This window comes from Pseudophryne corroboree, chromosome 8 (assembly GCF_028390025.1).
Source record: "Pseudophryne corroboree isolate aPseCor3 chromosome 8, aPseCor3.hap2, whole genome shotgun sequence".
Lineage (NCBI taxonomy): Eukaryota > Metazoa > Chordata > Amphibia > Anura > Myobatrachidae > Pseudophryne > Pseudophryne corroboree.
The window spans coordinates 411,013,059-411,038,296 of NC_086451.1; the positions used below are offsets into that span (position 1 = coordinate 411,013,059).

The window sequence follows — 25,238 nt, forward strand, 5'->3', positions numbered from 1 at the left end:
TTTATGTGCCCCTCTCTTTTTTACCCTCTATTGCACCTGTATACTGCAGGGGAGAGCCTGGGGAGCGTCCTTCCAGCGGAGCTGTGAAGAGAAAATGGCGCTGGTGTGCTGAGGAAGAAGGCCCCACCCCCTCAGCGGCGGGCTTCTGTCCCGCTTTTCATGTGTAAAAATGGTGGGGGCTCGCACATATATACAGTGCCTGACTGTATATGTATACTTTTGCCATCAGGTATCTTAATTGCTGCCCATGGCGCCCACCCCCCCCCTGCACCCTACAGTGACCGGATTGTGTGGGTGTGCTGCGGGAGCAATGGCGCACTGCTGCAGTGCTGTGCGCTACCTTAAGTGAAGACAGGAGTCTTCTGCCGCCGATTTCGATGTCTTCTTGCTTCTGTACTTCTGGCTCTGCGAGGGGGACGGCGGCACGGCTCCGGGGACGGCGGCACGGCTCCGGGAACGGACGATCAAGGTTAGGTACCTGTGTTCGATCCCTCTGGAGCTAATGGTGTCCAGTAGCCTAAGAAGCGCAACCTAGCTGCAGTGAGTCGGTTTGCTTCTCTCCCCTCAGTCCCACGTAGCAGAGAGTCTGTTGCCAGCAGAAGCTCTCTGAAAATAAAAAACCTGACAAAATACTTTTTCTAGCAAGCTCAGGAGAGCCCACTAGGAGCACCCAGCTCTGGCCGGGCACAGATTCTGAGGTCTGGAGGAGGGGCATAGAGGGAGGGAGCCAGTGCACACCAGATAGTACTGAATCTTTTTTTAGAGTGCCCAGTCTCCTGCGGAGCCCGTCTATTCCCAAGGTCCTTACGGAGTCCCCAGCATCCACTAGGACGTTAGAGAAAAAGAAAAAGCGCACCCCAATAGCAAAACTTTCAGGGTGCGCCAAGTTGCATACCTCAGTACAGCTGGGAAGACGCATGTTGAATAGTGTTGGTCCAGACCAGTGATAGGTACCCCATCTGTTGAACTACACATCCCAACGATTCCTGCTACAGTTTTGCTATTTGGCCATGCTAGATCTATATCAGGGTATGCTGGGATGTGTAGTTCAACAGGTGGAGTGCCAAAAGGTTCCCCAGCACTGGTTTAGACTTTGCTCAGCCATAAACCAGGATATCTAATACTTCAACAACCACAATCTTTTGGCAACCACCAAAGGGTGGCTCATAATTACACAGACTCATTGGTGGTCCTTTTACACTTCACCATCACATGCACCTCACCCAGAATCAGGGAACACAACTGGAAGTCCAAGCATGCCCTGCTACAGTTTTGCCATTACAGAATGCTAAAACTGGGGCAAGGCATGCTGGGATGTGTAGTTTTGAAGCAACTCGAAAGCCACGGGTTGGCCTATACAATCTCTCCCACACTGTAGAGAATGAAAGAAAGTCTCACATCTCTGCTCAGGCTTCTGAGTCCCAGTACCTCTCACTTTGAGTTCTACTTTAATGAACCTTCTTTTCATCCGACAATCATAACATTTGCTGCCCTTTTCCTATGCTCTACCATGTCCCTCAGGGTATCTCCACTTGAATCTTCCAGTATGCAATGCCAAGCACAGGGTTGAAATTCTCACACACTAATGGAACATCTTCTGGTAGGATTTAATTCCTAGCACACCAATGACCAAGTTGGTCAATTGACTCACTGCAATACCAAAGCCAGTACCCCAAGCTTCAGGATTTGCTTCTGTGTCCACCTACTCAGTCATCTACGGTCAGCACAGAGGCTCAGCCTTAGGTCTGCTACTCTTCTCCTTCTATGCCACTTCTCTTATAAGACTGGCAGGCACCTTTGGGTTTCAATATCGCCTCTATTAATCCTAAAATGTAGTCCTGCGAGATCAGACTCCATATAGAATCACATTCCATAAAATAAGGTCACTTTGAACCACATTAAAGACATTTCTACAAAACATTTGCTCAGAAAATAAGTTTATTCACTTTAATTTTACTGGAACCTGTACCATGCCATCAAACTTATCCATAGGGAAAAAGCCCATCGTACTCCATGGCACTCGTGTGAGAGTCAAGTTCAATAAACTGGCAGCACAGTCTGAGCTCATGACGGTGGAAGATTTTGCCATCATCTGTTTTACCCGCTGTAGAGGTCACAAAGCCCAGGCATTGGGAGCCACCCACTCTTTCCTGGGCAGGCGAAGGGGCCTTTTTACAGTCTCACAAAAGGGTGCAGAAACGTTGTTTGGTTGAACTACAATAACCTGGAATGGAATGTGCTGTAGACTGCTTTAAAACACATGTAACAGTCTGAGGCAAAATAATTTAATTTGGATTAACATGTAAAGCAGTGGCAGAGATCCAATGACCGTGTTAATCCGAGAGACAACGGCCAGGTGGTGAAGCTTGCTGGAGAGGTCACCATCTCTTCCAGTCCTGTCTGCAGCTACAAAAGGATCTTCCCAGGGAAAAGGATTTTAAACCAACCAAAAATAAAGATCTATTTCCATGTAAAAGGCCCGATGTAGATCAAAAGCCACAGTCCAAATTACAACCTGAGGTATGAGAAAATGGAAATTACATTTAGTATCCAGCTGGTCTCATAACAGGACTGGTTAATAGGCACACTTTGTAAGGGAATAATGCAGCATTTCTTATAGGCTTAATCTTACATTTGTTTGCATATCAGAAGATGTCATTTTTAATTCAGAGGTAAATAAAGTAGCACAACACTTTTCTCCACCTGCAGTAGATGGTGAGAGGCAAGGTAACTTCGCCTTATAACCTCTTGTCCAGACTCCTCCGATGTCTTGCAGAGGTGGTGGGCACAGGGACTCGTGCCTTACATTTAGTTTTGCCTGAATGAAAACCTCACTCGTTTGCTAGAGTGCTGGGGGCATGCTCTACACCCTCTTAGTCCAGCACACCCAATGTGGGACTCTATTCCCACCAACGAAGATTGTACAGTATCTCTGGTCTACCAGGTCTGGCTACTGCCAAGTAAAAGGAAAGCTGAATAGTGATAACATTCCACCTAGGCACCTGGCAATTCAGAGTGCTTACCAAACCAACACATTTGGTAGATATGGTGGAAGATACAAGTGTAGCGCACTACACGTCAGTAGGAAGCATCGGGCACAGCAGCTCCAGGCGTTTGGCACAGGTCTTGTGCCTGGGTCAGCACCTTAGATGTGACCTGCTTAGATCTGCACTGAAATTGTAAATCTGAGGTACCTTTCCCTGGAGTAACACACAGGTTAAGTTTTTCTTGCAAGGGATGGACCATGTTCAGCATCCCTTTAACCCAAGTTTCTCTTAAAATTGACAAATTATTTTCTTTAATGATTAAGAATTACAAAGAAAATGCTTTTCCACTATTGTTCTGCAGGTGCTTTCATGCAATTGGTGCTCTTCCTTACTAAACCTGAGAAACACAATAGCAGAACAGATGGATGGCAGTGGCTTTTGCCCCTGGGGTTTGTAGTCACATTACAACAGATCGTGACTCTCACATTTCCCCCTAGGTGATTCCAAATGTGCAAAAGGCACCAAATTTGTCTGACCCTCCAGCTTATTAGATAATGTATAATAGCAGCCCTGAAGCACTGCAGCAACCTACTAAGAGATGCAGCAATAAAGCGAGTAAGAAAGATCAGATGGTCTGTATTACAGTCTATCACTTAATGAATTATGGCTGACAGGATTCCAAGATCACAGAATTTATAACACAACCCATTACATCAATATAAATGTAAAAAGTTTCCATCTTCAAAAGTTAGCAGACAGTGTGCATGGGGAATTTTTTTTTTTTAAAGTCCTGTGGCTGACACTCCATTCCATAATATTATGGATAGCAGTTTCATATAACCTTAAAGCCGCCTACACAGCGCGATGCAGGATAACGGCCGATACGGACTATATTGTGGCCAGAGGCATGAACCTACGATCTAGTCAATATTGGCCCTGCCTGCACACAATTTCCTTGCAATGCCGATCCCGCGGGACTGCGCATCGGCATCGCAAGTGTGATATTCACTGTTTTCTATCAATATGGACTATATATTCTATATCGGTAGATATATTACACTGTGTGTAGGCCTCTTAAAAAGTACAGCAAAAGTGCAGAGCACTGGTCTTCAGCATAGGTGCTCTGCACATCTCAGGATGCTCCGTTCCCAAAGGCAGAAGAATGGTGTACCAGAGAAAGCCTGTCCACAACACTGCATTAGTTGGTGCCTCTCTGGGTCCGATGAGATTAACCCTCTGCTCTACAGCAGAAAAACCCTGCTATCTAACCTTTCAGCCGAGAGACCGTAAGAGACACATCGAGTTTAATGCAGTTACACTGTCTATATGAGTTCAGTATATTTGACCAGCACACCGGATGCCAGCAGTCAAAATACAGCCACCGGCATCCTGATCTTTAAAATCCTGACAGGGAAGAGGTAAGTATGTTATACCCTCCTCTCCCCTACCCCTCCCCGCAGCCTAACCCTAACCTCCCCCGGTGGTGCCTAACCCTAAACTCCCCCCCATACTTATGGTCAGGATGCTGGCTGTCTGTATTCCAACTGCCGGTATCTTAACCGCATCCCGTTTATATACCCCTATCTACCTCACTTACATTAGACTTAACCCATTGCAAATACTGGCATGGGTACCAAAAACAAATAAAAACAAATCTATACAATCATAGGGGGATATTCAATTGTTTGAAAAATCAGTTAGGTGTCTGGTTTTTTTTCCTAATAGACAGGAACAATAGACAACCAACCGACTTTTTAAACAATTGAATTCCCCCCCATAGAGTACTATGGCAATGAAAGGGAGCTCTCAACAACCAACTGCAGAATGCACCGATTTACAAATATTTCCCAAGAAAGCAGTGTGTGTAAGCCTTGCTCTAACACTTTAGGTCTATGATCTTTAAAAAAGACTTACGTGATTTCTCGGAAAGCCCGCTTCTCCACATACTTCACCTTCAGCCTCCTCTTGAACCTACACAAAACAACAAAGTGGTAAATTCTCAATTCTAAATTATTCATACATACACACTGAATACAAGTGGGGGGGGGGGGGGGGGGGGGGGGCATTCATAATGCAAAACCCTTTATTACAGAATGTACACAATCAATTATATGGGTGTAACAAGGTATTGGGCAGTTTGGAGAGGAAAAGGCAGTGTGTTACGCTACATTCTATTCCAGGCCTAGCCAACCTGTGGCGCTCCTGCTGTTGAGAAACTACTAGCACATTCCCTTCCACAGTATTACTTTTAGATAATGCTAAAGCTGCGGCAGGGCATGCTGGGATATGTAGTTTCACAACATCTGGAGAGCTACAGGTTGGCCATGCCTGTTCTATTCCATCCAAGGCACCAACCAAATTTTGGGAAAAAAGAAGCTGGAAAAAAGCCTATGTCCATAGACACAGAATGGTTCTTTCATTTCAAGGATGAATATAAAAGTCCTCTAATTCAATCCCAGTGTGATCCTCCCTGTTCCGCCTCTGATTTAGGGTTATGGTTACAAAGTGTCAGTAGCAATTAGGTATTAGATTACTTCATCACCACAAACCCCCCCCCCCCCCCTCCCCCCTCCCTTCACAGTACTTACTTTGCACGCTCTCTTGGCTCTATGAGACTTCTCTTCTGGAAACTCTTAAACCGGTCTCTGGCAACGCTCCCTTCAGGCTAGCAAATACAAAAAAGAAAAAAGAAAAAAATAAGAATTTACTTACCGATAATTCTATTTCTCGTAGTCCGTAGTGGATGCTGGGAACTCCGTAAGGACCATGGGGAATAGCGGCTCCGCAGGAGACTGGGCACATCTAAAGAAAGCTTTAGGATCACCTGGTGTGCACTGGCTCCTCCCCCTATGACCCTCCTCCAAGCCTCAGTTAGGATACTGTGCCCGGACGAGCGTACACAATAAGGAAGGATTTTGAATCCCGGGTAAGACTCATACCAGCCACACCAATCACACTGTACAACTTGTGATCTGAACCCAGTTAACAGCATGATAATAGAGGAGCCTCTAGAAAAGATGGCTCACTACAACAATAACCCGAATTTTTTTTTTTTTTTGGTAACAATAATTATGTACCAGTATAGCAGACAATCCGCACTTGGGATGGGCGCCCAGCATCCACTACGGACTACGAGAAATAGAATTATCGGTAAGTAAATTCTTATTTTCTCTGACGCCCTAGTGGATGCTGGGAACTCCGTAAGGACCATGGGGATTATACCAAAGCTCCCAAACGGGCGGGAGTGCGGATGACTCTGCAGCACCAAATGAGAGAACTCCAGGTCCTCCTCAGCCAGGGTATCAAATTTGTAGAATTTTACAAACGTATTTGCTCCTGACCAAGTAACTTCTCGGCAAAGTTGTAAAGCAGAGACCCCTCGGGCAGCTGCCCAAGATGATCCCACCTTCCTTGTGGAGTGGGCATTTACAGATTTTTTGGCTGTGGCAGGCCTGCCACAGAATGTGCAAGCTGAATTGTACTACAAATCCAACGAGCAATCGTCTGCTTAGAAGCAGGAGCACCCAGCTTGTTGGGTGCATACAGGATAAACAGCGAGTCAGATTTTCTGACTCCAGCCGTCCTGGAAACATATGTTTTCAGGGCCCTGACCACGTCAAGCAACTTGGAATCCTCCAAGTCCTTAGTAGCCGCAGGTACCACAATAGGTTGGTTCCTGTGGAATGCAGAAACCACCTTAGGTAGAAATTGAGGACAAGTCCTCAATTCTGCCCTGTCAGAATGAAATATTAAGTAAGGGCTTTTATATGATAAAGCCGCCAATTCTGACACACGCCTGGCTGAATCCAGGGCTAACTTGTCACTTTCATGTGAGATATTTTAAGTCCACAGTGGTGAGTGGTTCAAACCAATGTGACTTTAGGAAACTCAACACAACATTGAGATCCCAAGGTGCCACTGGAGGCACAAAAGGAGGCTGTATATGCAGTACCCCTTTTACAAATGTCTGAACTTCAGGCACTGAAGCCAGTTCTTTTTTGGAAGAAAATCGACAGGGCCGAAATTTGAACCTTAATGGACCCTAATTTTAGGCCCATAGACAGTCCTGTTTGCAGGAAATGGAGGAAACGACCCAGTTGAAATTCCTCTGTAGGGGCCTTCTTGGCCTCACCCCACGCAACAAATTTTCGCCAAATGCGGTGATAATGTTTTGCGGTTACGTCCTTCCTGGCCTTGACCAGGGTAGGGATGACTTCATCCGGAATGCCTTTTTCCTTCAGGATCCGGCGTTCAACCGCCATGCCGTCCAACGCAGCCGCGGTAAGTCTTGGAACAGACAAGGCCCCTGCTGGAGCAGGTCCTTTCTTAGAGATAGAGGCCACGGTTCGTCCGTGAGCATCTCTTGAAGTTCCAGATACCAAGTCCTTCTTGGCCAATCCGGAACCACGAGTATAGTTCTTACTCCTCTCCTTTTTATGATTCTCAGTACTTTTGGTATGAGAGGCAGAGGAGGGAACACATACACTGACTGGTACACCCACGGCGTTACCAGAGCGTCCACCGCTATTGCCTGAGGGTCCCTTGACCTGGCGCAATATCTGTCTAGTTTTTTGTTTAGACGGGACGCCATTATGTCCACCTTTGGTTTTTCCCAACGGTTTACAATCAGGTGGAAGACTTCTGAGTGAAGTCTCCACTCTCCCGGGTGAAGGTCGTGTCTGCTGAGGAAGTCTGCTTCCCAGTTGTCCACTCCCGGAATGAACACTGCTGACAGTGCTATCACATGATTTTCCGCCCAGCGAAAATCCTTGCAGCCTCTGCCATTGCCCTCCTGCTTCTCGTGCCGCCCTGTCTGTTTACGTGGGCGACTGACGTGATGTTGTCCGATTGGATCAATACCGCCTGACCCTGAAGCAGGGGTTTCGCTTGACTTAGGGCATTGTAAATGGCCCTTAGTTCTAAACTAAAACTTTCCCAGAGAGCTCAGGAGAGCCCCTAGTGTGCACCCTTCTCGTCGGGCACAGAAATCTAACTGAGGCTTGGAGGAGGGTCATAGGGGGAGGAGCCAGTGCACACCAGGTGATCCTAAAGCTTTCTTTAGATGTGCCCAGTCTCCTGCGGAGCCGCTATTCCCCATGGTCCTTACGGAGTTCCCAGCATCCACTAGGACGTCAGAGAAAAGTGTAACCAAGCAATTAATTCACATACAGCAAGGCCTACTATCTACTATTCTATAAGCTAAATACCCCTCAGGAGCATCCTTTAGTCTTATGCTCATTCCCAGGACCATGGCCACACTTCTATACAGAACTTACCTTTAGTTTTCTCAGTGAATCTGTTAGTTCATCACTCAGCTGGAGATCTATAGCCGGCTCCTTATACCTTAAAATGAAGAAGGTGTTACTGGATTGTACGTTATTGAGCAATAGTTCTAAGCCACTAACACAAGTATATTAGATTTTTTTCTTCTTGTCCATTTCTCCAGTTTAGTTGGGCAATAATAAAAATCTGCTGCCAATTAGAATGCTCACAGCAGCACAGCTAATTTAGGAATAAGGCACTGATCTTACAGAGGCAGCATCAGTAGTTTTTTTTTTTATGTTGGAGAAAGCAGGGTTGCATGTGAAGATCAACAAGAACACAGGGGCACCACCATGCAATGCACTGTATAATCCGTTCTCTGCCCTCAGACCCCAGAGTGGGTTAACACACCCAGCGCCAGGGCACCCAATGTTGGCATCACATTCCCAGCATGCAATGCTGATAATTCTCACAGCGCAAGGATGCATCTCATCACAGGGCAGAGTTCAGAAACTATGCTCCCCATGCTCATTCATATTCACATGGTAGTAGACTGGTCACTGCCCAATAAAAACCCTCCAAATCAGTGCGCTGTATACATGCGGCCAAACAGCTCATGCCATCTAACTTACTTGAGACGGCCCAGCCTCCGCGGCAACAAGGCCTTTGCTTCGCGTTTCTCGTCCCTGAGCTTCTTGCGCCGTAATTGCTCCGCTTGCCTAGATTTCATCATCGAGTGGAGGGACTTCAGCTGGAACAGCCCCTGACGTCGCAGCCTCTCCGTCTTTTCTACTTCTTGCCGCGCTTTCTGGGGAAAGAACAGGGAAACCACTGTGACCGCTACTCCCAACCAGATAACACTAGTGCAAAAGGTCACAATCGCATCACAAGAGATTATAGAGAAAACATGCTGATTGCTTTCCAATCACAAGAAGGTGATTCAAGTTAGCGCCGCTAGTAGGGAGCTACTAATTTTTCTGCCATGTCCCAGAAGTTCACTCGGCTACTGGGGACGTTCAGTGTAATTCCCTTTTCTACATGGAGAACAGCATGTTTTCCCCTATAGTACACTTACACGCATGAATGCAAGCTGCCCCATGGGCAAGTGAGCAGTACCAGACAGAGTAGCCAGGGACTAGGAGACCTTGCAGCCAAATGGCCAGACTTAATACATGCAATCTTTAACAGTTTAACAATTTCCTCCACCAAAAGTAAACTCTGGTGAAGACAACTTGTTGCAAGCCGCTTCTGTCTATGTAAGATACCTGCTCTGTCTGCCACCAATCAGGACATTGGGGACCACATCATGTGCTGCCCTCAGACCCCAGGGAATGGGGAACACACCAAATCCCCGGGTACCCATTATTCGCATCACATTCCTGCAGGCAAGGCAGGAAATTCTCACAGCGCAAGGATGGGTCTCATCACAGGGCAGGACAAGCAGACCTAGGGCTGACCAGGATGGAGTCCAGCTACATAGACCGATGGATAAGAAGCAGTGTTGTACTTTACACTGCACTCCCTTGCTCCAGGACCCTAAGGAAAACTGCTAAAGAAGCCTTACACAGAGGGGACGACCACCTTCAGACACTCCTGCAACTTTCACTAAAAAGCATTGCTCCAACATTCAGGCTTATATTTTAAGTGCATCCTGGGAAAAAGCGGTCCATTTTATTGCCATACAAACCACACATGGCAACAAAAAGAAAAAAAACCCACACAACTGTAATCTTCTATAAACACATGGCTGACAGTCAGAACCAAGAGCATGATATTGCACAGCACTTTAACCTATTACTTTGTACCTTCCCACCTGCAAATTTGACTAAAGTCACCTGCATGGGGACAATGTCAGTTTAATAATAGTCCACCTCTTCCGATTAGTGTCTAACAAATGAGTTTGTGGCACAGAATGTTGCACCTGGGCCGAAGATTAAATTAAGCAGGAGTCATTGTGAGAGATTACACTAGTAGAGGCCATTGCATAAACACTTGCTGCTTTCTGCAATGAGTGGCATGCAGTGCATTAAATGCTAAATATACACTCCAATATTATTATTATTATTTTAGGGGTTTCCATTTTTTACCCACCAGTCTGCACCTTCTTTAGGAGGAGACAGATTATGTAACACTTTATAGAAGTCCAACAGAATTACCGTTTTCCTCCCAGACACCGCTATATTAAGTGTCTCAGGAATGATCCTTCTGTGTAACTAGTGGGAGCTCCGGCAGTTATGCTTTGACCAAGCACATTCTTTCTAGTTTCAAGAGGATAAATGGAGCTTTTAAAATGCTAAAACTGAAGTTCTCTTCAATCACCTTATCAGTGCACATAGATGTGCCGCAGAATGTTACATCGCGCCAGGAAGGCAACACCTTGAGTCCAGAAGTGAAAGGATTCGGAGGGGTGGACTAAAGCAGTTTCTGGCTGCATGCCCAGCTGGCACAGATTTATCAGGCACGGATTTATGGCCTGAGAAGGGCATTGCTTCTTAACTCTTTAGGGAAGGTCACACAAAATTTGATAGAAGACCTCGAACATTCTCTTGGCATAGGGAATCATTAGGGCAAGACCCAGTTACAGAATGGACGGATGAAACAAAGGGGCTTCTGCATTACCGTTACTATTCATATATGTAATGTCCACTCATCTCTCCAAGGTTACAATGGTAGAAATAATCTGCTTCCTACCCAGAATAATTGCCAATAGGGGCAGATAATTGGAAGATAAGCCACCAATTTACAGGTGTCCACATACATCTAGCCTCCTGGCACAGAAAACAGTCCTTATAGTTACTCCATTCCGTGGCGTGACTTGGTAGCGCCATCCGTGTTTTCACTACACATTTTCCATTAATATACGTCTCACTGGCAAAACAACGCATATAGGACACAAGCATCTTACAGGCATTTGTTCCAGAGATGCTTACAGATGTGTCCTCATACAGATTGCTTCAGTAGGGCATGTAACGGCAATGCCAGGTCCCATGCAACTCCATTTGCATCTGGCGTCTCTTTAGCCAGAAATGCGTATACTGCCGGTTAAAAAGATGTGGCATGCTGATATTCTGTTTCCACCTGTATCTGCATACAAAATGCTACATTCCAGTATTTTCTCATGCCGGGCATCTCCTACTGCGTGGCGCATTGAGGCAAGATGTAAGACGACACATCTGTAAACATCTCTGAACAGAAGCCTTTCTTCGTAGTGTACAAATTAATTGGCAAAACCCAAATCCTGATTAGTGTCGTTTTAAATAATGTTAAAAGAGATGAAACAAAATAGAATTGTAGAATATTGAAGTGTACATACAGCACATTTAAGCCAACACTCACCAGAAATTTGGCCTCTTTCTCCTTCTTTCTCTGCCGCTCTGTCTTGCGCTCTCTCTGATGCAGGGACACGGATTTCTGCTCCTTGCTCTCCTCTTCTCCTGACCCATCATGGTCAGACTCCTCCACCAGTCCCTCACACAGCTCCTGGAGTTTGCTTTCCTGTCAGTGGAAGAGCACAAAGAACAGTCAATCATACTGCTCACCCAACATCACGATTAATAGCCGTTCATTGTCCAGATGCCATGGGACCAGCTTTTCTCTTTATATGTGGCAATAACTGGGAATTGCAATTAGGCTTCCTAGATCATTTCTCAGATCTGCATGACCGGTACATTGACGTCTAATATTTTAGTACCTTGCTTACTAGGCCTCTTATAAGGGCAAAGCGAGAGGTTTTGTATTTGCACATTGAGGACAACACCCAGGAAATGACAGATGGCTCTGGCGATAGAGCAGCCTTGCAAAGTTATCAAACACCATATCTGCCTTCTTCAGCTAAAGGACAAGTCAGAACAATTTTTTGTGGCTTGGGCTTATATAAAGTTAGTTTCATAAGTCAACATACGTACATTGGCACATGCAGGGAGAGTTTAGGGGGTACTTACACCCCCATCCTTCCGACTGATAACAATCAGAGCCCCACCTCCTCATGCCATAATGCAGTTATTCATAGGTGCCATTTGCCTGGCCCCGTCCCCAACAAGATCTGCTACATTGCAAGTTTGAGATTATATACATCCAACTGTAGTGAGCAGGGGGACTTTGAAATAGCACTCTGATCTCTATTATTTGCAACATCCTCCCGCTCACATCTCTGCGTTCAAATGTACAAATTTACATTGTTGGACATTGGCTGTGAATTAAAGATTCCCTTAAAGAGGCAGGAGCAAATGGAGTTCGGTGGGGTCACCACCAACATTTCAACAAAAAGGATAGGGTATTTTTTGTCTTATGAAAAAGAACCTGGAAGGAAACAAACCTCTGTGGGAAGTTCAGCCCTTGGGGGTAACTTCACTTGTCTCTGCACTTTTTCCTCCTCTTTCACAGTCTTTAGTTCCAGCTCATGAGCCCGAAGGAGCAGCGCCTGGAGAAGCACATTACCAAATCAGAACGCTTGTACATACTTACATCTGTGTTCTAAATACATTTCCACCATCAGGAGGAAAACAACCAAATCAGCAAAAAAATGTGACCTTGCGTGAAGAGTATTCCGAGTATAGGGTAAGGGTATAAAGAGAATAAGCCTTCAGAACTCCCATGGTAACATATACTATTAGCCCTGTTCATTCTAAAGGTTACAACAGAAAGAAAAAGTAACCCAATACAGTTTAAGCTTCTCATCTATTAACGCAATCATGAGAGGACACTACAGAATAGCTCAGGCAAATGTGTCTGTAATTCATGCTGGCTACAGTGAAATAAATCACCGGAGGTTTCATAAGCGATTGGTGGATTTCAGAAACAGAAGCATCTTGAAAAATACAAGCACTGACCGGCCACTGGCTCCCTGTACAAGCCTCCACGACACTAACCTGATGCGATTCATATGTGGGGTTGTAGGAGGCCCCAGGAGCAGGAACCTCAACAGCCGGCAGCTGAGATGGTTTATTCTTCAGTTTCTCAGGACGCTGTAGAGAAGACAGTGGTTAGGAGAAGCTGCCAGAGAGAAAAAGTCATTACAGTTTTAGTTTTTTAGTTTTTTGTTTTGTTTTTTTAAATACATTTCTGGAAGGCTTATTAGACACTGTGCCCACACTGAAGCTGGCATCAAAGCACACGTCTAGGCCAAACAAGAACTTTTGGCACCAGCTTTTACTAGAGAGGTTTGTAAACACCTCAATCGTGTCATTAGTTCGTAGGGAAAGTAGACATCTGCATGAATGAAAGGGCCGTCAACACAATGTCTGCCATTGCAATGTCAGCCATGTTCAAATCATCATTTACTTTAATTCAATGATCCTTAGAACAGACAGTCACCTTGACTCTGCTCTTCTTGGTCTGTTCCAAGTACCAGTGGTCTTTTCCTTCAAGTGCAGAATCCAACGGATCTAGAAGAGAGTGAGTGAGTACAATCCTGTACGAGCCCCAGATTGGTCAGAGGTTACCTGTCATTAGACCATTACTACAAATCCACTCACTCTTCTCTGCCCAGAGATCATAGAAGCCACGGGATGGGTCGTTGTTTCCTCCATCTTTGGCAGCGGGCTTACTGTTCAGCTGGGCCCGGAGAAGCCTCTCTGGCCGGGGCAGAATCCCCCTCTTCTCCAATCTTTCCTCTCGTTCTCTCTTCCGCTTCAGTTTCCTTCCATTGGGCACTTGGTGAGAAGTAATGCTGTGTGGACAGGAATAATGTGAAAGGAATAGCAAATTCTAAACAGGTTGGAGAGCTGCGAGTTTCTAACACATACAAGGGAGCACAAGGACAGAACAACAAGCTGTGCAGGAATACAGTTAAAACAACCTTTTAAAACATGATCCAAAAAGTGATCAGACACTGCCACCTACTGTGCAGGAAAGGCATAACAGAGCATCATGGTATTGGGAGAGATTAGTAGGTTCTTGTTAGGATGAGAGTTTTCAGTTGTGTCTGACCATGTGCCAAATGGAAAGAATGAAATAAGGAGCAGCTTTAGCTAGCATCTTGGAAATGCCAAGATACCTGTAGTACCAACTAAGCCAGATGTACATTAATTCAAAGTACTGACCATGACACAGAAGTGGTGGAGATAACCTGGTCTGGAAATACCTCGCCATAACACAGGAGTACAACCATAGCAGAGACCCAATAGGAACATTATAAACAATCAGGTGGCTTTTCAACGCTGCTGAACCAGAGACTCATTACCGCAGTAGGATTATACGTGTTAGGAGAAAGCATTCTAGTATCACTTTTGTGAGTGGTTAAGCTTTGTATGTATCAGATTTTAATATTCAGATTTAAACGCAAAGTTTGTGTCCCTTTACCCCTCTACTGATGAGTCTACATATATTAAATAAAAAAACAAAAAACAAAAAACAAAGGACAATTCAGAGGAGAGAAAGGTGTCATTTAAAAGCCAATGTATCACAGTTGGCTATATAAGGGAAGCAGTTGAAACGATTTACATGCGTGTAACTGCAATCAATAGTGACACATTGCATTACTGTACGTCGTTACCATTGTAATAACGCATTCGTTTTCCAGAGTTCTAGAGCCCTCTGACAGTAACCAAAGACCTATGTAACACAGTATATCCACAATTATGTTCCGGTAATGATCTTCACTCAAATGAATAAGATTTTCAATATTGTAATAACTGGTAATATTAACCACAGCATAAGTGTGGCCAATATAGAGCCTTACGGATAAGTGAACTAGCTACCAAAATGAGACTTATTATTGCATAATCACTATTGCTTATGAGAAATTGTTACATTTTTGGTGCATGGGCAACTGGTAAACCCAAGTTTGTAGACCCTACCGGAAGTCAGCATAGAAAAAAAAAACAAAAAACCCACACACACCACATATGAATGAGGTAAGAGAAGAAGAGGAGGGAATGAAGCAAGGAGCCAAACACTAGGAAGAGATTGAAGCACCAGGACAGATTCTGCATAAATAAAAATGAAATAAACTGGATAGCAACTGCTGGAATCTTTATCAAGTACTTATTTGACGCGTTATTGCAGTACTCACTCTTTGGGTGGGGGTACTTTGGAGTCCAGCTGTAGAATGAGATCTATTTTCAGAGGTCTATTACGTTTCTTTATCTTAACCGCCGCTAAAAAATTAATAACAGTTTATTTTTAACAGTTTCTTATATAACGCAGCAAATTCCATTGCGCTTTACAACTGGAAACAATGATAAATCTGGGTAATAGTCAGATCAAAAGCAAGAACACAGCGAGTAAAAAATAATAATTGCTCAGCATGTACAGGTGCGCACCGATCCGATGAACACTACGGAGTATATTCAATTATAGTCTGAACTTTAGGTCGAACAGTGTTTCGACCTAATCAATGGGGCTGAAGTTTTCCCGACAGGTCGGCAATTCCGACGTGTCGGAGCACACGTGGATTGGCAGATTAGCTGCAGATCCACGTGTTTTGTCGGACTTAGTGGCCAAATACGACAGGTTTTAGCTCCATTTCAGACAATGTCAATCCGACTAAAAGAAAAAAAAAAAAAAGTTGGATTGGCATTGTTGGTAGCGGCCACAACCAGTCGTATCTGGCCGCTAATTGAATAGTGAACTGTCTGATCCTCTGTCGGAGAGGATCCAACAGCAATTGAATACACCTATATGTCAGATCACAGCATTTATCATATCAGCACACACTGTCCCCTAATGTGTAACTCATTTTTCTACCACAGCCTGATGTTGGTACTTTCTCTCTCCAAAACTTGTTATACTTTTAATTGCCGTTATCGAGACGGCAAATTTGTTGCAATTAAGATTAGTCCAACGTAAAGGATATGCAAACAGGTGCCATAATGATGTGACATTGTGCATTGTTAGAAGCATACAGATGTGTGCTCACCTTTTACTGGCTTTACAGTGTCCAGAAAGAACAGGCTTTCATCCTCCTTATCTGCCAGCAGACCCCTGTAGGGAAACAACCAGAAGTTGATCAAAAGGGCGATTCATTTCTCAGGAATAGCCGCAGAGTGTAATACACGACCACCCATCTCTCGTGCTTTTCCTGCATTCACCATAGATGCGAGCAGGAAAACCAACAATGTGCACCCACCATATTCAATGGTACTATCCGCAACTAGAAATCACTTGATGGCTAGAGACACATTGCTCGGCAGCTCACGAACCTCTCCTCCAGATTACCACTACAGCTGGGTATGCACTGGGTGATATATCAGGCGTTCAATATATTGCTATCGGGTTGGTGGGCATGTACGCCCAATATTCTGACCTAAGTGGTTTACAGACATGTCGTGCCTACCAACTGTACACTTTCTGCAAACTCTGACGTCACAGCTGGCCAAGCAAATTCAAATGCCCAGTCAGCGGTGGCATTCCGACAACATATAAGGTGGACAATAGGAAGCGGATATGCCTGAGTCGGCCGCTCTATCGGCACGACAGCGGGTCTGCTGTGAAGTTGCTCTAGTGTGTACCCAGCTTAACTCCACCATATCAGATTCATCCAGGGCTACATTGTGGGTACTAGCAGTTACTACTGCCTCCCATTCTCATTGTATACTTCTTACACAAACGCTTCACTTCCTCAACTCCACCATTTGTTTCTTCAGCTGCCCTAGACCCATTATCTGAACCTACGTTGATAGATACAGGTTTCTGCTCACACTGTACCAGTGGCTGTGGGGAGAGTTGTAGTGCCATGTATTACATGTCTAATATATTGTACTGTCCTCTGTACGGCACTGCTAACCACTTGTGGCACCCTATAAACAAAGCTTAATAAAAATAAAGTATAGCATTTCTCAATAATACGTTATCACTGTGAGCACAACTCCGTGTGTCCTGTCCACTTGGCTACAATAACTTTAAAGTGTACTACCTCCAACTCTGTTCCCTAAGCCCCCCAGATGATCCAGTTTGTGCCCCCACCTAGGGACACCCTACTTCCACTTACCACAGTCTGTGCCCCCACACACACAGTGAATACAAGCCTGCTTTTCCCGACACAAGGCACACACCTGGGCCTTCCTTCCCACAACCCGTACCGCGCACACAGGGCACCCACCTGCCCCTTCTTTCGCACAGCCCATAACGCACACAGGGCACTCCACCTGCCCCTTCCCATGGCCAGTACCGCACACAGGGCACTCCACCTGCCCCTTCCCATGGCCAGTACCACACACAGGGCACTCCACCTGCCCCTTCCCATGGCCAGTACCACACACAGGGCACTCCACCTGCCCCTTCCCATGGCCAGTACCACACACGGGGAACTCCACCTGCCCCTTCCCATGGCCAGTACCACACAGGGCACTCCATCTACCCCTTCCCATGGCCAGTACCACACACAGGGCACTCCACCTGCTTCTTCCTACAGCCCATACCCAGGGCACCCATCTGCCCCTTCCCACAGCCCGTACCCCACACACAGGGCACCCATCTGCCCCTTCCTTCCCACAGCCCGTACTGTGCACACAGGGCACCCACCTTCCCCTTCCTTCCCACAGCACGTAACACACACAGGGCAGTAGCCCATGTGCACACCCTCTAGGATACCAGGGGTTCAATAAAATCCTTAAACAGGGAATCCACCTGGTATTGGGTGGACATGCATTGACACCCCACTGTTTCTGAAACGTACAACTGCCTGATTTATGGTGGATTATATGTATATCTGGATTTTAGAATAACCATTTTAAGTTGTTTGAAAGAAACGGTCTTACACTATATGTACTTTCCTCTTTGGTTTTGGTGGGTGTCTACTGAGGAGTATTCGTACCCGTCACCACCAGAGGAAATACGAGAAAAGGAGTACCAAACTAAGAGCGAATTTAACAAAGAACTGTTTTCAGATGTAAGGATTATGTTGTTTAAGGATTATGTTGAACCCCTGGTATACTATAGGGTGCGCACATGGGCTACTGTGGACTGGAATTGTGGACTTTTGAAGGTGGGGGTGACCACCTCAAGCCTTGTATGCTGCACTATAGATTTAGAGCGCTTTTTTTTAACCTTTGTATATTGTGCACACAGAGCACCCACCTGCCCCTTCCCATGGCCAGTATCACAGGGCACCCGCCTGCCCCTTCCCACGGCCAGTACCACACACAGGGCACCCGCCTGCCCCTTCCCACGGCCAGTACCACACACAGGGCACCCGCCTGCCCCTTCCCACGGCCAGTACCACACACAGGGCACCCGCCTGCCCCTTCCCACGGCCAGTACCACACACAGGGCACCCGCCTGCCCCTTCCCACGGCCAGTACCACACACAGGGCACCCGCCTGCCCCTTCCCACGCCCAGTACCACACACAGGGCACCCGCCTGCCCCTTCCCACGGCCAGTACCACACACAGGGCACCCGCCTGCCCCTTCCCACGGCCAGTACCACACACAGGGCACCCGCCTGCCCCTTCCCACGGCCAGTACCACACACAGGGCACCCGCCTGCCCCTTCCCACGGACAGTACCACACAGGGCACCCGTCTGCCCCTTCCTACGGCCAGTACCACACAGGGCACCCGCCTGCCCCTTCCCACGGCCAGCACCACACAGGGCACCCGCCTGCCCCTTCCCACGGCCAGCACCACACAGGGCACCCGCCTACCCCTTCCCACGGCCCATACCACACACAGGGAACTCCACCTGCCCCTTCCCACCGCCCATACCACTCACAGGGAATCCACCTGGCCCTCCCCACGGCCCATACCACTCACAGGGAAGCCACCTGGCCCTCCCCACGGCCCATACCACTCACAGGGAATCCACCTGGCCCTCCCCACGGCCCATGCTCCCACACACAGTGCACCCGCCTGCACCTGCCCACGGTACACTCGCCCGTCCCCTCCAACGTCCTGTGCCCCTCACACACCCCATATCACCCCCGGTACGAAGCAGCCCCTCTCTCACCCCGCCGTCCTCTCCTGCAGCCGCACGTCGTCCAGGAACTCCTCCACATCGCGGACATCGCTGTGCACTTTCCAGTTCTTCTTCTTGTTCCTGTTCACTCGCTTCCGCTTCGGGGCCCCCTTCTTCCCGCACTTGGACAATGCCGAGAACCCCAAGAAATCATCCTCCTTCCCCGCCACGCCGCGTTTGCCGGCCGCCGCCATCTTCTATCACAGGGCGGGACTACCACCGGAAGCGCGTCACCGAGCCTGAGCATGACGCCACGGGGGAGGGGCCTTCATCGGAGCTAGATGAGGGAGGAGGGATGGTACACCCACGCAGTGGGTGGGAGCAGGAGGGGGAGGCATGTTTGCTAAATACAAAGTAACGTGTGAGGCACATGGTGGTGTGTTAAGTGCCAGTGGAGGGTAGTTATGTGTGCTCGGTAGGCAAATATACTGTGGTAGAGGGTGTACACACATGGGGGTAAGTTTTCCTGGTGGATGGACGAGGCTGAAGTTAGCTTCTTATTCGGCTCCAGCTTCTTATTCAGATAATATTATATTAAAATAAATTAAATAAGGATAGATCAGTAAGATAACATTGCATAAACTTCAATATTGTCCCTTACACCAATTGACATTACATTTTGCATTAAACAAAAATGATTTGGGCATGAAAATAGTGGTAAAGTGGGCACAGACACCAGATTTCATCATTTTGAATAAGAAGCTGTAGTTCTGCAAAGGTTAAACAGTGTTGGTCAACAGATTTGATACTTGAAACCCACACAGGGTGGTCACTTACATATCACCCACTTGTATTTTGCCTGCCCCAACGCTGTTTTGGGCATGAAATACACTGGCAAAGTGGGCACACACACCATATTTTACCATTTTGAATAAGTAGCTGTATATTTGCAAGGGTTAACTAGTCTTGGGCCACAGATTTGACACCTGAAATCAACAGAGTGTGGTCACTTGCATATGACCCACTTGTATTTCTTGTACTTCATCCTAGAGGATGCTGGGGACTCCAAAAGGACCATGGGGTATAGACCGGATCCGCAGGAGACATGGGCACTTTAAGACTTTAAATGGGTCTGAACTGGCTCCTCCCTCTATGCCCCTCCTCCAGACCTCAGTTAGATTCTGTGCCCAGAGAGACTGGACACACTAGGGGAGCTCTACAGAGTTTCTCTAGAAAATACTTCTGTTAGGTTTATTATTTTGAGGGAGCACTGTTGGCAACAGGCTCCCTGCTTCGTGGGACTGAGGGGAGAGAAGCAGACCTACTTCTGTGAGTTCAAAGGCTCTGCTTCTTAGGCTACTGGACACCATTAGCTCCAGAGGGTCCGATCACTTGGTGCACCTAGCTGCTTGTTCCCGGAGCCGCGCCGGCGTCCCCCTCACAGAGCCTGAAGAGAGAACCCGGATGAGTAGCAGAAGCAAAGAAGACTTCAGAGGCGGCAGAAGACTTCTGATCTTCGGAGGTACCGCGCAGCGGTCGTGCTGCGCGCCATTGCTCCCACACACTAACGGCACTATATGGGTGCAGGGCGCAGGGGAGGCGCCCTGGGCAGCAATTAAACCTCTTTTGGGGACTGGCACAATAGTATACAGTGCATAGGCACTGGATACAGACCCCCGCCAGTATAAATAAAAGCGGGACACAAGCGCGCCATGTAGGGGGTGGGGCTTCGTCCTCCAGCTCTAATCAGCGCCATTTTCTTTTCACAGCAAGCTGCAGAGACGCTGGTCCTGGCCCTTCACCTCTGTCTCAAGTAACAGGGTGCAAAAGCAGAGGGGGGGGGGGGGGGGGCACAGCAAATTTGGTGTTGTATTTATTTACATATAAAAGCGCTGCTAGGTCTGGGGTTTTGTATATACCTTCAGACCGGGTGAGGCGCTGGGTGTGAGCTGGCAATCTCCCTTTCTGTCTCTCTGAAGGGCCTTACTGTGGGTCTGTCCCCTATAGCACAGTGTGATAGTGGGTGTCGGTACACGTGTGTCGACATGTCTGAGGCTGGATGCTCTTCCCAGGAGGAGGCTGGTGCGGGCGCAGAACAGAATGTGGGAGTGACTCCGTCGGCACCGCCGACTGCTGATTGGGTAGATATGTGGAATGTTTTAAATGCAAGTGTGGCTTTGTTGCATAAGAGATTAGACAAATCTGAGTCTCAGAACCAAGCGTGGAGACAATCCATGGGAGATAAAGTCAAATCCCCAAAGGGAGGGGAAGGAAAAAGAAATCAGTTATTTGTGCGGTGCACACAACCCAATATCTACTATATTAAAATTAATTTCTTTATTGATAATTCGTTAAAATCCCTATATTGTTCGCATATGTAGGCAAAAATGCCACATTCAATGTTTATTGTATATATATATATATATAATAGAAATAATTCTTTCAGACTAGTATTGTCCTAAATTGAGAATCAAGCGAGGTAATAAAAGATAGTAAGGAAAGTGAAAAAGAATGAAAATAAGTGAATAAAGATTAAAAACAAAGCTGATGTGTCGAGTGCATTTTGTATTCGTACTGTATGGTAATCCTAATATGCGTGGACCGTGCTAATTCCTGCTATGTTATACTCAAAAACAAACGTTCTCACTAGGAGATCTGTGGGTAATAGAATCCAATAAAATTCATTGATAAGTATACATATATTTATAGATAATGTAAAGGATAGGTAAACCTCATTATACCTCCTTGTGACTACATTCCATAATGATATAATCCGTACTGGATACAAGTAATCAAGTCCGTCGACCTCCGTTCCTATATCATTCACTCATCTAGTTACAGTTAGTAAAATTAAATATCATAACTGATCATTCCCACATAGATGTGTATTTTCCAAATGCATAGTAATTGTCATTTGAAGTGCATAAAGATAACATGGATTAATCCCCAAATATATAGTTCTTATTATACTATAGAGGTTCTAGTTTATGACAGCTTAAATCATGTTATATTTCCCATTATCATGATTATAACATTCTGTATGCATCTTGAGCAACGTATGGCTAGTTCGCATCCTGTAGATCCACCAAACGGTAAGTACCTGTAATCTATGAGCTAGTATGTTATATGATAGGGATCCAGATTTGGACATATTATCCTTATTTATAAGTAAATATATTACTGAACAGGATCTAAACTGGGAGAGGTAAGTATTGATAATTTATACGGTAGTGCATTACACAGAGGAGATCTGATTTTAGTTAAGATACGATGTCCCATTTCTTGCTGGACATATATCTTCTTACGTATCTATATTTTTGCTCTGAATTGTTTCGCTCACATACTACAGTAAGAATAATTCTCATCCATGATGATATATGAGAGTGGAATATTCAGAACACCCTTTTCACAGTAATATTGAGAAGGTATCCAATCTGGACGGGACTTCGGATTACACTGTAAATGTACCTTGCCTATTATTGTGACCCAGTCTCTTGAAATTCAATGATCTTACAGTAAGGTCACAATCAGAACAGGACTCCAGATTACACTGTAAGTATACCTTGTTTGTTATTATGACCCAGTCTCTTGCTATTCAATGATCTTACAGTTGGGTCACAGTATAGGAATCCGTTAAGCTATACTGGCCTTTGTGCCATCTAAAGGAGATATCATATAAATGCTGAGTAATGTATCTCCTCATTAAGTCCCGAAGGAGTTAGGGTGTCCAGCAGAAAAATATATCTGGACTCTTTTTTTAGAAGTTCTTTCACAATGTTTCCTCCTCTAATCCCTAACTCAATATGCTCCAGTCCGTATATTTTCATCTTTTTATGGTCACTCTCATGAAATTGCAAGAAGTGTCTTGCTACACTAGTAAGTTTTTTTAAATTATTCAGATCTCTTTGTGCATTCTTGATATTATATGCATGCTCTAGAATACGTTTTTTGAACAATCTTTTCGTCATTCCAATGTATTTGTATTCACATGGACATGTAAGGCAATAAATTACTCCTTGTGTGGAGCAATTGATGAAACTATTTATCTTGATCTTATTCTGATACTTATCCTTAAACTCCATGGTAATGTCAATGTGCTGACATGCTTGACATTTTCCACATGGATAACATCCAGATGTGGAGACAGCTCGCTTCTGATGTTTGACAAAATGACTCTTGACTAGTTTGTCTCGCAAATTAGGGGATTTTCTCCAGCTAATTTTGATGTTATCTGAAAATTCTTTCTGCAAGTCTTCATCCGTATTCAAAATATAGCGATATTTCTGAAGTATTGTATTAATTTGTCTCCATTCTTTACAATGTGTACCGATAAACCTTATCTGGCCCATGTCTGGTTCTTTTCTTTTCTTTGGAATTAATAGGGTGCTCCTGGAGAGTTGATTGGTGGCATTATAAGCTTTTTGTAGGGTTTGCTTCTTGTACCCCCTCTTCTCAAGTCTTTCCTTCACTTCCTTGGCTCTTTTCCTATATACTTCGTCATCAGAACAATTCCTTCTAGTCCGGATATATTCCCCTTTGGGAATAGCTTTTAAAGTGGAGGGATTGTGAGAGCTGCTGTGATGTAAAATGCTGTTCGTGGCAGTGGCCTTACGAAAAACATCTGTTTCAATCTCCCCACTACTGGTCTTGGAGATTTTTAGGTCCAGAAAGTTAACACTTATTTTATTGATATCTGAGGTCAATTTCAGATTCAAGATGTTATCATTAAGGTGTTGAATAAATTCCTCCAAAAGCTCACGATCACCTTCCCACAGAATCAAAATATCGTCTATATACCTGTGCCATCCTAAAATATGTTCTGTGTATTTCTCATTACAGGTATTAAAGACGTGTTCCTTCTCCCACCACCCCAGGTACAGGTTTGCATACGTGGGCGCACATGTGCTACCCATAGCAGTACCCTGTACCTGGAGGAAGTATTTATCATCAAAAGTGAAGAAGTTCTTTGACAATACAAATTCCAAAAGTTGTATAAGGAAGGAGTTGAAATCGTGATAGGTATTCATGCTGAGGAAGTATTGTACAGCCTTTATTCCATTATTATGACCTATACTGGTGTACAGAGACTCCACATCACAAGTACATAGCCATGTATTGGTAGTGAGAGTGATGCCATCCAATTTATTCAAGATGTCCATTGTGTCACGTACATATGATGGGAGTTCCGTCACAAATTTGCGTAGATTTTTATCCACGAATATGCTGGCTTTTTCGGTTATGCTCCCTATACCTGAGACAATAGGTCTTCCAGGTGGGCAGGTACGGTTTTTATGTACTTTTGGTAACAAATAAAGAGTTGAAATTTTTGGGTCTGTTACTTTAAGGAAGTCAAAATCCGTTTTGTTGATCACACCATTTCTCAAGGCTCCTTGGATCAAATTTTCATAGGACTTCAGGAAATTAGCAGTTGGATTAAACCATAATCTTTTATACGTAGTGGTATCCGCTAATTGGCGATACGCTTCATTGAGGTACATTTCCTTATCCCATAGGACAATGTTGCCCCCCTTATCGGAGGGTATCACTACAGTATCTTCCCACATATTGATTTCTTTCAGAATTTTCCGCTCAGAGTCACTAAGATTATTCCTTCTATGGTTTCTAGCATAATATATGGTATCCAATTCCTTTGATACTAGATCCATAAAGATTTGCACTTGTGGGCATATTTGTGGGTTAGGGAAAAAGGTTGATTTTTTTCTCAAAATAGGTCTATGCGGATCAGTTGTATCCACGTTTTGTTCCTCACATTCATCTGCTAATTCCTGTAAAATACTAATAACATCATTTTCTTCATCAGTCCAGACTACCTCCCTTCCTGAGTGATCTCTTTGGGGGTATCCTTTACTGCGATTACTGTGAAACTTTTTTAAAAGAATTTTCCTGGCAAATAATTGTAGGTCCTTCTGAATCTCAAACCTATCCATGTTTTTATCTGGGGAAAAGCTTAACCCTTTGGAGAGAACCGCAATATGAGTGGGATCAAGTATGCGCTTGGTAAGATTAATGACCTGTAGATCTTCCTGATTTAATATCTCTTGTATGGTCGTCTGGTCCTCTGTGGTAAATAACGGCACTGCCAATTTTATGGCAGCAGCTATAGGAATTAAGAATTCTCCTTGCTGATATCCCAC

At 45.3% G+C, this 25,238-nt stretch overlaps 1 protein-coding gene across 1 annotated transcript; it reads right to left on the reverse strand.

Moving 5' to 3' along the window:
* Window positions 1-1,920: 1,920 nt before the first annotated feature.
* Window positions 1,921-19,399, reverse strand: NOP53 (NOP53 ribosome biogenesis factor). The gene is made up of 13 exons (XM_063937852.1): window positions 19,135-19,399; window positions 16,108-16,172; window positions 15,262-15,346; window positions 13,724-13,917; window positions 13,563-13,633; window positions 13,118-13,213; window positions 12,565-12,669; window positions 11,586-11,744; window positions 8,882-9,057; window positions 8,264-8,330; window positions 5,576-5,652; window positions 4,902-4,958; window positions 1,921-2,515 (listed from the first exon to the last, which is right to left on the reverse strand). Exons 1-13 carry the CDS (start codon window positions 19,335-19,337, stop codon window positions 2,509-2,511), a joined length of 1,362 nt encoding a protein of 453 aa, XP_063793922.1. The 5' UTR covers window positions 19,338-19,399; the 3' UTR covers window positions 1,921-2,508.
* Between the last annotated feature and the right edge of the window lie 5,839 nt (window positions 19,400-25,238).

What these genes read in the sequence shown, in the direction of transcription:
- NOP53 (XM_063937852.1), bottom strand. Translation starts at nt 19,337, where the DNA reads ATGGCGGCGGCCGGCAAACGCGGCGTGGCGGGGAAGGAGGATGATTTC. An exon ending in CGGAGGCTGGGCCGTCTCAA is followed by an intron (nt 8,331 to 8,881) that starts GTAAGTTAGATG and finishes CTTCATTTTAAG; the next exon opens with GTATAAGGAGCCGGCTATAG. An exon ending in ATTCACTGAGAAAACTAAAG is followed by an intron (nt 5,653 to 8,263) that starts GTAAGTTCTGTA and finishes TGTATTTGCTAG; the next exon opens with CCTGAAGGGAGCGTTGCCAG.